At 40.9% G+C, this 14,728-nt stretch overlaps 1 protein-coding gene across 2 annotated transcripts in view; it reads left to right on the top strand.

Moving 5' to 3' along the window:
- The first annotated feature begins 419 nt into the window (after positions 1-419).
- The window catches only part of PTPRR (protein tyrosine phosphatase receptor type R), a 268,297-nt gene continuing 253,988 nt past the window's right edge, over positions 420-14,728 (top strand). For both annotated transcript variants that reach the window (XM_081589650.1, XM_081589651.1), the window contains exon 1: positions 420-780. In XM_081589650.1, the coding sequence (XP_081445776.1) occupies positions 711-780 (70 nt within the window). In that variant the 5' untranslated portion in view covers positions 420-710. The remainder of the gene's footprint in view (positions 781-14,728) is intronic.

Consider the following 14,728-nt stretch of genomic DNA (forward strand, 5'->3'; position numbering starts at 1 on the left):
GGCACTCGGAGGCCCAAAGAACATCAGCTCCCATCTATGAGCACTGTCCACGTGTAAACCAAGATTTGGGGAAGGGACAGGGTGAGTTGGGGGGTTGACACTTTCTGAGGCCGTCTCCTCTGGTTCCTCAGGTCAGGCCCTCATCTGGCCCCACTCCCAGGTTTTGGACAGATACTGGATCCCTGATGACAGCCTCAACATGCTTCCCCCACAACCCCCCGCCGTGGAGCCTGCTCCCCTCGCAGCCGCCGCTAAGACCCGGAGGAGTGGAATTTCACTTTGAAACTCTGTGCGTGCGGCGCGAGGGCCAGCACCGGGCATGCTCAGTCGCCGCGGCGCGGCGGGGCTGCTGCTCGCACAGCTCTGGCCCCGGGCTCCAGGGCTGGCTCCCGCCACCTCCGCCTCCACCCTCCCACCCCGCCCCACGCGGCTGCGGAGCTTCCAGAAGGCCGAGCTGTAGCGGCTCCCTGCGATCTCGGCCCCCGCCCGGCGCCGCCCGGGTTGCCGCCTCCTCCCACTCCTCTTTCTCCCCTCCTCTCTTAAGGTGGCGAAGCTGGTGCTTGCTTCTGTTCGCGCCACCCACCGCTCTGCCAGCCCCAGCCCAGGACCTGCGAATGCCTCCCGGAGACCAGAGGACTCTCGGCGGGGGCTCTTTCCAACAGCACTTTGCCTGAAGTGGGGTCGTGGCGGAGTTGCTCCTCCGCCGCTCAATGCAAAGCACTATGCGGAGAGCGGTCGGCTTCCCTGCGCTGTGCCTGCTTCTTAGTCTTCACGCTGCAGGTAAGGGGTTGCCCGGCAGAGCTGTGGATGCGCTGGGAGACTGCACATGCTCCAGGACTCTAGGGAAAGCTGGCTTCGCTAGGGAACCCTTAGAAAGGCAAAGCAGGACAGTGCTGACACGGTACGGGTAAGGGAGTTCTGCACCTGTTGGAAGACTGAGGCCGAAAACTTAAGCTAAAATCAGCCCTTGATTTTTCCTGACCTCGTATGAACATTTTCAGTGCGAATACAGGTTTGCTTCCTCCACCCCTCCCCTCCATCTAGACTCCCAGATTTTGTTTCTAAGCTCCGCACTTGACTGCCCGTTTTTCAGGAGGCAGACAAGACTCCCTACTGGATGTAATATTTTCTACTGCAGCGGCTACTTCCGTAAGGTCTCTTGGTTTAGCGAGGGCTCACAGGGATCCACTGGCTGTAACCTGATGGACCACATCTCTGCCCCAAAGATCGAAATACACGGTTCACATTAACGATGCCGCTCCAGGCTCCTTTGGCCCCAGCTCCTGTCAGTCGAATTTTCTAAACCAATAAGACGGACGAAAGCTTCAAAATAGGACCCTCTCATCTCTTTCAGCATCATGGTCAGGTTCCGAGGGCACCAGACAGAAAACCAATCACAGTTTCAAAGCTGACAACCGCAGGGTAGGCACTGTCCCTGGGACGGGTTTGATGAGGTCTAGCAAGGAATTACAGTGAGACTGGTTCCCAAATATAAATATAGTTGATATCAGAGCCAGTATCAGGTTTCGTTTGGAAGCAAACCTTAGGAACTACCTGGGGAATTTTACATAAAATGTCGCCATAGACCCTGCTTTTTGGATACATGCAGCCTCGATGTGATGCAGGGACTTACTGGACTGAATTCTTTATCATTTTTACACACACGTGAACCAAAATAAAATATGGCAGAGAGATTTTAGGAGCCCTACTGCGACAGCAGTTGTCCGTGCAGTATCCCTGTAGCAATCAAAGACCAGGTATTTTCCCCGAGTTTGCCTGTCATCCAATCACACGTATTCATTCATTTTTCCAAGCAATATTTTATTGAGTATATACTACAGTCCGGAGATAGTGCATAAAGATAATGGATGCAAAATTGCAATTTTGGGGTATCTTTTAAAAAGAGTGTGTGGGGGGTCCTTTTCTGTGTAGGCAATAGTGAGAATGAAAGATGGTACTTCCTTGTTTCTAGCTAATGCTATTTTAATGTATTGTGAATCTCTTGAACAAGTAATGTATAGGAACATTCAGGCTATAATTAAGTACTCATGTTAATTGTTATAATTATGATGTTATATTGTGGAATTTTCAGTAGTTCTTTGGCACTTTGAAAACTAGGATGTAGCTATGACGTGGTCATTAAATTATTTGCAAACAGTTGTAGTAAATCCTTTTGTTACTGCATACAATTCTTTAATGTTGAAATATGAGATGAAAACATACACATTGGGTTGACTTTTATTTACATTATTGTTTTATTATAGCCCTGAGACAAATAGCTATTACCAAAAAAATCCTCAGTTCCTATCAAATTTAAGAATGATTTGAATTGATCTATGAAAAATATTAGTGTTATTTTTAAAACTAATATATAACATTTCTAAAGATAACATTTAATGTATCTTGAGTAATTATAGCTTAAAAGCTATAAATAACCTTAAAACTAAGCAGGTGGGAAAAATTTATAAATTTGTTGTAGATGAACATTTGGGATGAGGAAACAGAGGACTTTTGTTCATCAAAAGAGAAACCTAGAAGTCTGTAGCCCTAGATTGTACCTGGAGCTCTGCCAAAGGGTGTATTACCAAGACAAACCAATCCAACTCTACTTTGACTTCTTAATTTGAAAAAAAAGAAAAAAAAAGGAAGATGATTAATCAATTGAATTTAGTCACAAGGCATTGAAGGCTATCTCCAGATTTCAGTTGCAAGATGCCATATAAAAATTAGTTACATTCATATTTTTAATGTAGTGCTTATGATAGGTGTTTTTTCCACAGCAGATTGCAAGTTTAATATTGTGGTTGTCTTGCCAGTTTCATTTTGAATGCATTTTAATTTAAACAGCAAGTTGTGGGTCACAAGCTGTCATCAGATTAAAATTCATCACAGTTATCTAAATAACATTGTTAGGACTTTTCATTAGAACTGAGACGAATCAGCTTTCTTGATCTCAGCTCCTGTAGATTTGGGTAATAAAAAAGTGACTGAGTGGAAGGACAAAGATCAAGAAGTCAGTGATAGTCTCTACTTGTTGAATGTCTCATTTGGCTTCTCTTACAGAAGGCTCTCCTCTCAGAAGGAAAGTGGGCTTTATAAAGAAGGAGAATGAATTCTATGTAGTCAAGCTTCTTCGGCTGAAAAGCTAATTGATCTGTTTTGGTTGTGCCCAGGGTACCAGCCGCTACTTTATGCTGGCAGAACTGATGATAGGTTAGACCTCTTTCAGGATGGGAGATATTGGCTGCCAGGATGTGAGTGCTCTTTGTAGCTATACTAGAAACTGTTAAATTCCATAGTCATTCTCCTAATGGTAAAGTAGCAAACTGTTTTCACCTTGAATACCCTCTCCAACTGTTTGGTCATGATCGCCTGAGTCACAACGCAAAAAAACAAAAAAAATTCTGACCAACCCTGAATTCTGATGACTTAACAGGGAAAAGTATTGTGATCTGTTTGCAATGTCTATGGGAGCAAAAAGAGGAAGAGGGGTACAATGCTGTGTAATTAACATCCCTAGGTAAGATAACTGTAATGAATTACTGAGCATGGAGTTTGTCAGAGAACCTGGACTCAACTCTATCCATGGCAGCTGATTTTCGTAGACCTTCTTAACAGAAAAAGTGATAGTTATTGTTCATCCAACTGCTTACTATACAAGTGAGAAAACTATGATTCAGTAAATAGTAGATATTATTACTTTAAAGTGCCAGTTAACAATATAGTCAGGGTAAAAACCCCATGGTTCCAGGCCTGTGATTGCACTCTATATAAAATCCTACACTCTTTGGGAGGCTACCACTGAGATAGTGGTGCCAGATTATTTTTCCCTAATCGTCCTCATTCCTTATGCCTCTGTGAAGCAACATAACGTATCAACTTCACTAGAAAAGACCACTTCAGGAATATCCAAGAAGGCAACTAAAAGCTACCCAATGATATGGATGGTAAAATAATTATGTGGAAGAGCCACAGACAGCTTATTTTCTTCAGTGTTTCTTCTCTTTCTTTGCCCAAAGAACTATGGGAGATGGTATTTATTGATAATATTTTAGTTACAAAAGTAAATGTCTTGGGGTATCTTGAAGATTCTCATGGGAAAGCTTTCATTTTCCTGGTGAATGTCTTGCTGAAAAAAAAACAAGTTGATGTCAATGCATTACTTTCTCTTCAAGCTCTGGAAATGGTCCTTTCAAATTTCTGTATGGTTCTTACTACCTACTTCTCTGGATGGCACAGAGACTACCTTCAGTGTATATTCTGACGATGCTTCTTCATTCTCAGAGAAGTGCCCAGTCAGTTTCTCTAGTCTTTGAGAAGTAAGAGTTCCTGTGATGGAGCTAAGAGGATCAGGGAAGTCATTGGCAGAAACACCATCCTCAAAAGAGAGGGTAGGAACTTCCCTGGTGGTCCAGGGGTTAAAAATCTGCCTTGCAACACAGTGAACATGGGTTTGATCCCTGGTTGGGGAACTGAGATCCCACATGCCATGAAGCAACTAAGTCACGCACCACAACTACTGAAGCCTGTGCTCTCCAGAGCCCCCGTGCTACAGCTAAGACCCGATGCAGCCAAAATAAATAAATAAAATATTTTTTAAAAAGAAAGGATAGACAGATAGGAAAATGATATTTTAAGATATCTTTTCTCAATGAAGAGTCCCTTAGAGTTCCAGAATCAGTTTTTCACTCAACATAGTTCTTACACTGGCCAGGGGTCTGCTCTATTTTCTCCCACATTACATCTCTGATATCTCTCTGCTTTCCTCTTTTTTGTCTCTCTCCAGCTACAATGGTCTCCTCCCTATTCCAAGAAGACACCAAGTGCTTGCCCATCCCCCCGAAGAGTTTTATTTATTTCTTTGCCTGAACTATCCTTTCTCCATATTTCCATGGCTTAATCCCTCAATTTTCAGTCTTTGTTCAAAGATTACTTTTTCAGTGAAGCCCTCATTGACTATCCTAATTAATATTTCATCACCCCTCAAATCTTCCAATACTTTTCCTTGATTTATTTTTATTATTAATTTTATTGAAGTATAGTTGATTTACAATGGTGTGTTAATTTCTGCTGTACAGCAAAGTTACTCAGTAACTCATACAGTTATTCTTTTTTATATTCTTTTCCATTCTGGTTTATCACAGGATATTTAATATATATAGTTATAGTTCCCTGTGCTATATAGCAGGAACTTGTTGTTTCTCCATTCTATACATACTAGTTTGCATCTGCTAATTCCAAGTTCTCAATCCTCTCCCCCACAGTCCCTCGCCCTTGGCAACCACAGATCTATTCTCTATGTCTGTTTCTGTTTCCTAGATATGTTCATCTGTGTCCTATTTTAGATTCCACATATAACCTCTGGTAGCTCAGTTGGTAAAGAATCTGCCTGCAATGCAGGAGACTCAGGTTTAATTCCTGGGTCAGGAAGATGTGCTAGAGAAGGGATAGGCTACCCACTCCAGTATTCCTGGGCTTACCTTGTGGCTCAGCTGGTAAACAATCTGCCTGCTATGTGGGAGACCTGGGTTCGATCCCTGGGTTGGGAAGATCCCCTGGAGAAGGGAAAGGCTACCCACTCCAGTATTCTGGCCTGGAGAATTCCATGGACTGTATAGTTCATGGGGCCACAACGAGTGGACACAACTGAGCGACTTTCACTTTCACTTTTCATAAGTGCTATCAGGTATTTGTCTATTTTGTTTACTGCTATTTCTATAACAGATCCTGCCCATCCTGGCACTGGGAGAGGAGCAGTGCCTGGCATAAAAGCTACTAAAGATTAGATAAATACATTGAATAAATAAAAACAACACAGTAATATTTCTAGTCTCCTCTTTTTGCATTTGATTTCTTCTTGGCACTCATGCAAGGCACCTAGGCAGCTTAGCCACTTCCAGAATGGATTTCAGCAGAGCTCATTTACCCCAAAATTAAGTTGCTCCCCAGAAGTCTCACATACCCAGGGGACATACAATCTCAAGCAGACTTTGCTACTTTGGGAAATGAAGAGCAACTGAGGATGGGCCTTAACTATCGATGAACTCAGTGGCAAAGTCCTTCCAACTGATTGCCAGATGCTGTAAGAGCCCAAATGCCTTGCTGGTTGGCTATATTTTTAATTCTTTGTAAAGTGCTTTATACTTGTGGGAATGATTATGGTAATGTCTGCATCTTTAGCATTTAAGAAGATGGATGTATGTATATTTGAGACCACACATTCCTAGAACAATGGAGCTTGCTTATTCTATTGGAAATCACACCCTGACTAGCACCTTGTAAAAATTCTGGGTTGTATTATCCACAAGCCAGATAATGATGAATGTATTATGCATCATTCAGACTTCTCTGTTTCTCATCTACTTTTCTACCAACTCTAATCTTTTTTTCTTAATTTTAAATTTATTTATTTTTTAATTGAAGGATAATTGCTTTACAAGATTGTGTTGGTTTCAGCTAAACATCAACATGAATAAGTCATAGATAAACATATATCCCCTCCCTCCTGCCCATCTTCCCTATCCCACCCCTCTAGGTTGTTACAGAGCCCTAGTTTGAGTCCCCTGAGTCATACAGCAAATTCCCCAATTCTAATTATGGTTCAACATAATTAAGGTGGTCATTTATCTTTTCCTTATCAATGAATATTGAGATTAGATTAAATCTAATTTTGAAAATTCTTCTCATTGATTCCCATGGATAGCCACTGGTTTCCTCAATAGCTTCTCTCTTATCTAACTAGTCATTTCTCAGTTGCACTTTTAGGTCTTCCTCTGAGCATTGTTTAATAGGTTAGTGCTCTGTAGAATTTATGTGTCCTAGGTCTTTTTTTCTCTCTTATCTTTGTATACTTTCTCTGTGATGTTTATATTCAGGCCTACATAGCAAAGCTGAAATCCATATTTCTATCTCAGATATTTCTCCTGCTCTCCAGTCCTATCACTACAATTACCTAGGAATCATTGGAGATCCCACAACTATCAGGAATCTGACTGTTAATGCTCAGCACTTCCCATAACAACTGCTTTTATTTCTATATATTCTATCATTGTGAATAAAATGAGAGTCCCCCACAGTCACCCAAGCCTGGAATTAATTGCTCATCTTGTACCCTACCTTTGCTGTTTTCATCCGAAAAGTTACCAGATCTTCTCACCACCTCTTCTCCACTTTTCATGCCCACATCACTGCCTTGGGATAAGTCCTTATTTCTCATATAGTATCTTACAATAACCTACCATCAAATTCGTCCTTCATAATAATGTCGGAGGTAAAACTGGAAAAAAGCATACTCGATCACATTCTTACTTTGTATTCTCTAATACAGCCATTTCCTTTTCTCTTAGGGTAAACTCAAACTCATTAGCATGGGGAAGTCTTTTACTATCAGGTATTTCCCAACTTCATCCTTATTTCCTATCATCATGTTCTGCTTTGCCCATTGTTACCATACTAAAAGCAAATTTCATTGGTTTGCCATTCCTCTCATCTTTTTCACATACTGTTCTATTTATCTTAAGTATCCAACTCTGCTTCGTTTTCTAGATAATGTTTCTCCAACTTTAAATCGTAGTTGAGCATTGCCTACTTTGAGAACCCTTCCTTGAACCCCATCTCATCCAAGTTGCTTTCCTGGGTTTTCCATTGAGGCCCTACATATTTCACTATTAATGTTCTTAACCTGAGTTTTTTTTTGAGGACAATAAGAGAATTGTAGCTTTTATCTTTGTATACTAATAACATATTAATAGAACTGTGCTTGTTATCCAGTATACCATCAATAAATGTTACATTCAATAAATATATTCAGGATGTACTTGGCAAAACAAATTTTGATTACTTTATATTTGCAAAGAGATTATATCTCACTTTCATGATCATAAAAAGTAGAATTGACTTTACTACTTCCCTTTCAATCCAATGTATATTTATTGGTTACAAAGCAGTGGAAATGGGACTGAATAGCTTTCATTTAAACATATTCTCTTTAAGATAAGTTTGTGTGCTGTGAGCATGATGCTTATTCTAATGGTGTTGTGTGTTGAACTCCTCCTAGATGGATAGACATTCCTATATGATTTTCTAGTACCACTTTAGGATGGGAGTGAGATGAATGTGTTTATTTTAAAGAGATAAAAGAATTAGACAAGATGCATAACATGATAGCTGTGCATTAAAGAGTGGACCCAGAACCCCTAACTCTGATTACTGATCAGCTATCTTGAAATAACAAACATGAGCCACCTACACATTTAAAATCAGGTGGGAGTTTGAGGCGGTGGGTTCAATAAGCAGAAATAAAAAATAATCCAACCTTCCTTTGCTCCCCCTGCCAAAATCCAAACCATCACAGAAAATTTCTGAGTATTTGGATGGTTTTATACAATTTTTCTCTTTTTTATGTATAGATAAAGTCTTTATTAAACCTTTATGGGAGCCATGCTTTTACTTGAAGAATGGAGAGTGGTTGATGAATAATAAAAAGTCACTTCTGAGATGATGGGGTCACACATCAAAAACTCATTTATTGCCATTATTATTAGTGATAACATGGATGTTATGTTTCATGGTAAGTATATTGTTAAATCTCTTAAAAGCTGTTTGTATAGTCTAGTTCAAAAGGTAGAGAAAGCCATTTTTCCCTTTAAAGGATGATTTTGAAAGATCCTACTTGGCCATAAGTGCATTCTTCATCTTCAAAGCACTTACAAATGCTGACACACTTAGAGTAGCTTTGATATTTCTCAACACAAAGAATTTTAATAGCTTGAAACATTTTAATGGTAAAATATTATTTTAAGATCAGGTTTCCTAATGCCTGCTCACCAAATAATGTAGCTATAAGTGTCTACTATTGAGATATTTGCCACAGAATGACAATTAGCAAATTTATGTTGTGAATAGTAGCACTTTCCACTTAGATAATTTTCTACTTATAATGACAATCTAGACTTTTCTCATAATCAAATATCATTTGATTTCATTTTATTAAGATGTTGATATCCATGAAAATTTCAACCACAGGGACCAACAACAACAAAAAACTGTTTACCTAAAACAGCAGTCTAGATCAATATGTCTAATTACACTGAAGTAGATGCTAAGTTCCGTAGGGGCATGAACTATTTTCTGTCTTAGTTCGCACCTGAAGCAACGTCCATTTGCTGACTTAAATGTGCAGAAGGGCTTAAGACAACCTAAACTACTGTTTCTTTGAAAAAGAGCAGTGAATGAGCACAGAGTAAGAGTATCTCACAGTGATTTACTGGCCTATACAGCAACATGTACAGAGTAAGACTCTTCTGCTATTTCACTACGGTAGTGATTCAATTCCTGAAGGAGACTGGAGGGGAAATGAGGGGATGTGCATAACTACACAGTCAGCTCCCAGTACTGGGGTACTTTCACTTACCTGGGGAAGAGGCTCAATACAAACTATGCCAAACATTATATCATGATGAGTTAGTCCGCAAGGCCATCAGTCTATAAATATAAATTTATAGATTGTGATTTTAAAGTAATTTGATTTCTTGGTCTCTTATTGATTCAAGATAGTATTTTTATTCTCCCTGGAAGAAAATGAAATAGCTTAAGCAGAAAAGTAAAGAGAACATTGAAATAATGGAGAAAATGCCATATTTTTAGATAATGCTTAGCAGAGGACTGTAGCAGTTACGAGCATGTATATGGCGGTCAGTTTCAAATCCAGGCATGGTCACTTACTGTCTATGGTGGTTTAGTCCCTAAGTTGTGTCTGACTCTTGCAACTCCATGGACTACAGTTCACAAGGCTCTGTCCATGAGATTTCCCAGGCAAAAATACGAAGTGGATTGCCATTTCCTTCTTCAGGGAGGATCTTCCTGACCCAGGAATTGAGCCTGGGTCTCCTGCATTGCAGGCAGATTCTTTACCAACTGAGCTATGAGGGAATCCCTACTCTCTATAACTTGGAATAAATTGCTGATCTTTCCACATCTCAATTCCTTCTTTTAAAAATGAAGACCATGTATTATAGAGTTGTTGTTGTGTGTTAAATAGGATAATGTAATGTAAAATAGACTGTGCTGTCTTAGTAAGTGCCAGGTAAGTGTTAGGTATTATTTGACTAGGGGTAGGAGAGGTCAGATGCTAAATGATCAACCAGTATCTTGGAGCAATTTCTCATTCTTTTTGTATTTGAGCCAATGCTAGAGAAGCATACATGCCCAAGAGAGATTCTGGATTCCAACCTCTTTTTCAGTTGGATCTTATCTGCATAATTCCTCTCTCTTTGGTCTGAGCCTTACTAATGGGCAGGTTTGTGATGGATTTTGAAGCTTCAAAGCATCCACCTATTTCTTCTGGCCACTGAGAGGCTGAAGAGAGCCTGGCCAGGCCCAGGATGTCAGATTTCATTCTCCTAGTCCCTCTTCAACACCCCACACCAAACCTCTCAATAAAATAGTTTAACATGCTTCTTCTCCTCCAAATTCACCTCTTCCCTAAGTCTCTCTCCTAATGCCTTACCTACAAGCATCTAAATGTGTTATCTATCTATCATGTCTTCAGCAAATCTGTATTTAAGTGGATATATTAGTAAAATGCAAATTTTTCTTGGGCTTACCCCCACTCCAGTACTCTTGCCTGGAAAATCCCATGGACAGAGGAGCCTGGTAGGCTGCAGTCCATGAGGTCGCTAAGAGTCGGACATGACTGAGCGTCCTTGTTTTCACTTTTCACTTTCATGCATTGGAGAAGGAAATGGCAACCCACTCCAGTGTTCTTGCCTGGAGAATCCCAGGGATGGGGGAGCCTGGAGGGCTGCCATCTATGGGGTCACACAGAGTCAGACATGACTGAAGCGACTTAGCAGCATGGTAATTGAAAATAGATAACCTTTTCGCCTTTTCCTAAACACCATAGATCTGAAATATCTAGTTCTTATTGCACTGTGTTGCTTAGCAGACAGCCCAGACTTGTCCTAGGAGCTGCCTCCCTAACTAGTCTCACGAGGCACAGAGGCAGCGTGAGAAGTTCAGACAGGTGACCAAGGCTGCAACTCATAGTTCTAGAACCTCTTTTAGGACTGCTGCTCTAGTAAGCCTTTTCCTATACTGACTGACTTGCTTGCTATTTGTAGCCTGTGGAACTTCTAGATCATTGGGCTCCAGATCCACCTGGAAGGCTGCCCATGGTTCTGTGGGCACTGGAGAAGATAGGAGTGTTTGAACGTAAAGGGAAAGCAAGGAGGGACATGGAGATGGGAAGACCTTTTATTGGGGATTGTCAAGCACAGCCTTAGCCTGTTCAAGGGACGACTCATCACCCCCTGATACCCAGATCTTGCTACCCAGCCCCACTTGATCTGAGGATTCTATCCTGCTGATTTTATCTCAGGTGACCTACCATGTATAGCTCCAGTCTGGCCCCCTGGGAGAGCTGCAACCCATCAGAAAAATCAGAATTCAACTATGGAAACTTTTTCATGGTGCTAACCTCTGATATGCAAAGTTATATTAATGGTGGGTTGGCTGTTTCAGTGCCTCTGAACACTCCATGGCAGTTAAGAAGCTCCCCAGGGGAATTCTCATAGGTGTTCACAGGTCTGGTCCAGTTGGGCAGGGCTCTTGGCATTCCTGGGTCCCTCTGTATCTCCAGAGCAGCAAGATTCCCCATCAGGTGTCCAGTGGTCTTTTCTGAGTGACTTATTTCTTCAAAATGGGAGTGCCTGATTCTTAGAGAGCTTGGATTATAAAATCATTTATCAGGCTGTTTGTAATTCCTAAATCTGAACATCAACTGAAGCTATGAAAATATAATAAAAGGGTCTCCTCTCTAGATAAACATTGGATTTATAGGGAAGAGACAACTAGATTTCATTATAAGAAAAGAAGGAAAATACAGATGACTATTTCCTAAATCCCTGTGATGTGCTCAGTCATATCTGACTCCGTGTGGCCTCATAGACTGCAGCCCAGCAGGATCCTTTGTCCGTGGAATTCTCCAGGCAAGAATACTGGAGTGGGTAGCCATTCCCTTCTATTGAAACCAGGTCTCCTGAACTTCAGGTAGATTCTTTACTATCTGAGCCACCAGGTCTATTTAATCCCTATGACATACTAATCTCTATCCCAAATGCTTTCTATAATATAATCATCTCACCCTTTAGGATTGAAAGTTTGTCTGAAATGGTATGCTTGTACTACAGAAACAGCAAAAATATACTCTAACTCATGTAGCAGAGTACAAATTAAAAAGTTAAGCTCCAGAATCTGACTTCCTGGGCTTGAATCCCCCCTCTGCTATTTACTGTTTAAATTATCTGTGCTTCCCTTTTCTTATCAGAATAAAAGGCTAATACCTTGGTAACTACCTCGTAGGGTGGTTTAAGGATTTAAAGAGCTAATTCATAAGACCCACAGCATGGGGCTGGAACATTGCATATATTCAATGGCAATAATTGTGAGAATTATCATATTACAATGTGAAAACTTACATTGGTCCTGTATTTCAGGTTCCATACTTGAAAAGGAAAAAGTGTGCACATTGACTATCGCCCATTAAAAAGAAATTCACTCTGAAGCCTTCTTTTGTGAAGAGTCCCTGCCCTAAAAATCTAATTTTTGTACCTCTATTAAAAAGAAAATACTAGTAGAACTTTTGCCTTATGAATTAAAAATTGCTCATAATTAGTAAGCTTGTGTTGGAAGCAATGAATGCTGTTTTCCAAACTGGAGAACATAAGAGAAAAATAACTCCATAGCCACCAGAGGTGCTGCAATTATGGGCAACCTCCATTCTGGTAAAGACCTTCGGTCTTAGGTTTGGGGTAGAATTTGTAGTATCACCCCTCCTGCTGTCTCACTCTGCAAACAATCTGAATTTACAACATCCAACAGGAGCCAAAATATCCCACTTCTGATGTTGAACCTTCTGCATGTCCATGGACACCTTGCAAACTCTGTGCATTGCATAGTTTGCGTACTCCACTGTGAGAGCCTTGCCCATATACCTTTGGGGTGTGTATGTGGGAGGGGAGAGAGTGGGCTTCATGAAATCAGAGTTGCCATATATGCATTCTGTGGATCAGGCAGCCCACCTACCCTGAGTTAAGTTCTGCTGAGTCGACCATAAATTCACCATGGGTACAGAGTCCGTGCCTCCAAACCAGTCCTGCCCTGAGCCTGAAGCAAAAGTGCTACTGGTCTCCCATACTTCGGCCTAAGGCATCAGCCCCCACTGCTGGCCACCCCTTCCTCGCTCCCCCCACCCTGCCCTTGACGTCTTGAAGTTCACTCCCTGGAGCTCTGTTCTCAGGCTGAATCTCAACCTCCTGCCTTCTCCTTCCTCTCCACCCCAATTAAAGTATGTTGTTCTTACTTCCCGTTGCAAGAGAGGTCTCTCCTCTACTAGCGCTATTTTAGTAAAGATGTGACACAGTGATCTACCCCTGATAAAAATAGCTGTTAACTGTATGGTCTTTCCCTAGCAAATGTTCATTTTTTTCAAAGAACAGTGAAAAAAAAAGCAGTGTCTTCTGAGAAAGCAGTATCTTCGACCAGTGGTGTTAATTTCAAGTGATGGATGAAGGGACCAGGACAGAATGGAGTAGAGGTGTTGACCTGAAGGACCTACCAAGTGCCCTGTGCTCCTCAAATCCCTAAATACAGACGGAGGAGACCAGGACAAGATTTCTTCAAGTGGCCACCATGGACCTCCTTCCTTACTCTCTGTAGTGTCATTACTGGGGCTTCCCAGGTGCTCCTAGTGGTAAAGAACCTGCCTGCCAGTGCAGGAGACTTAAGAGACACAGATTTGATTCCTGAGTCAGAAGATCTTCTGGAGGAAGGCATGGCAACCCACTCCAGATTCTTCCCTGGAGAATCCCATGGACAGAGGAGCCTGGTGGGCTATAGTCAGTGGGGTCACAAAGAGTTGGACATGACTGAGCACAGCACAGCACAGTATCATTACTAGGAAAATATTGTAATTTTTTATATGTTCTAATATTCATTTTGCTATTTTTTAATATAATTCCTAATCTACTGTGAAAATTATTCTTAAAACAGATATGTTTCTTTTTCTTGCAAGTGAAGTACAGCTTTCAAGTCATTTGGAGGATTCTACTATAAAAAAGATGATAATAGTTTATAATCTCTATATTTATAAATAGTAATATTTTAAATGCTTGCATAACAATAAGGCATAAAAATTACATTTTACAAGTGTACTTAGAGCTTTGTCACTCCATAAATGTATATGGAACTCAATTTCTGTGATTTCTGCAGAGGCTAGTGTTACTTAGCTTTCTAGCTGTATGATCATTTCCTCACTTCTGCATTTCCCAAGAGGGCATATCTTGATGAAGATCTTCTCTTAACTGCTGTGTAGAGTTGAAGAGATAGTAGCTTTCACTCTTGTCAACCTCTCCTCCAAGCATCTTTCAACTCAGTTCTTCAGGAACTGGGGAGCATCTGACTGCTTCTGTTGAGCTAACATAAATCTCGCTTCCTCCAGCAGAGTCCCAGGCCATGGTCTTAATCTCACTTCTTTATGACTTCTGTCTAGTCACACTGCCCCAAAGGATGCTGTCCTAATTGTGTTAAATTTCACTCTGTAATACTAATTTATCAGATGAAACATATGGCTACTAAAGCTGGGCAAAAACCAGGAAACATGAAATCCTTTCATTATAATTTTACCATCGGCACAAGGCACATAGTGGATATTTTCTCAAATGACTGTCCG

This window comes from Giraffa tippelskirchi, chromosome 4, assembly GCF_054371585.1.
Source record: "Giraffa tippelskirchi isolate mGirTip1 chromosome 4, T2T-mGirTip1v1.2.pri, whole genome shotgun sequence".
Taxonomy (NCBI): Eukaryota; Metazoa; Chordata; class Mammalia; order Artiodactyla; family Giraffidae; genus Giraffa; species Giraffa tippelskirchi.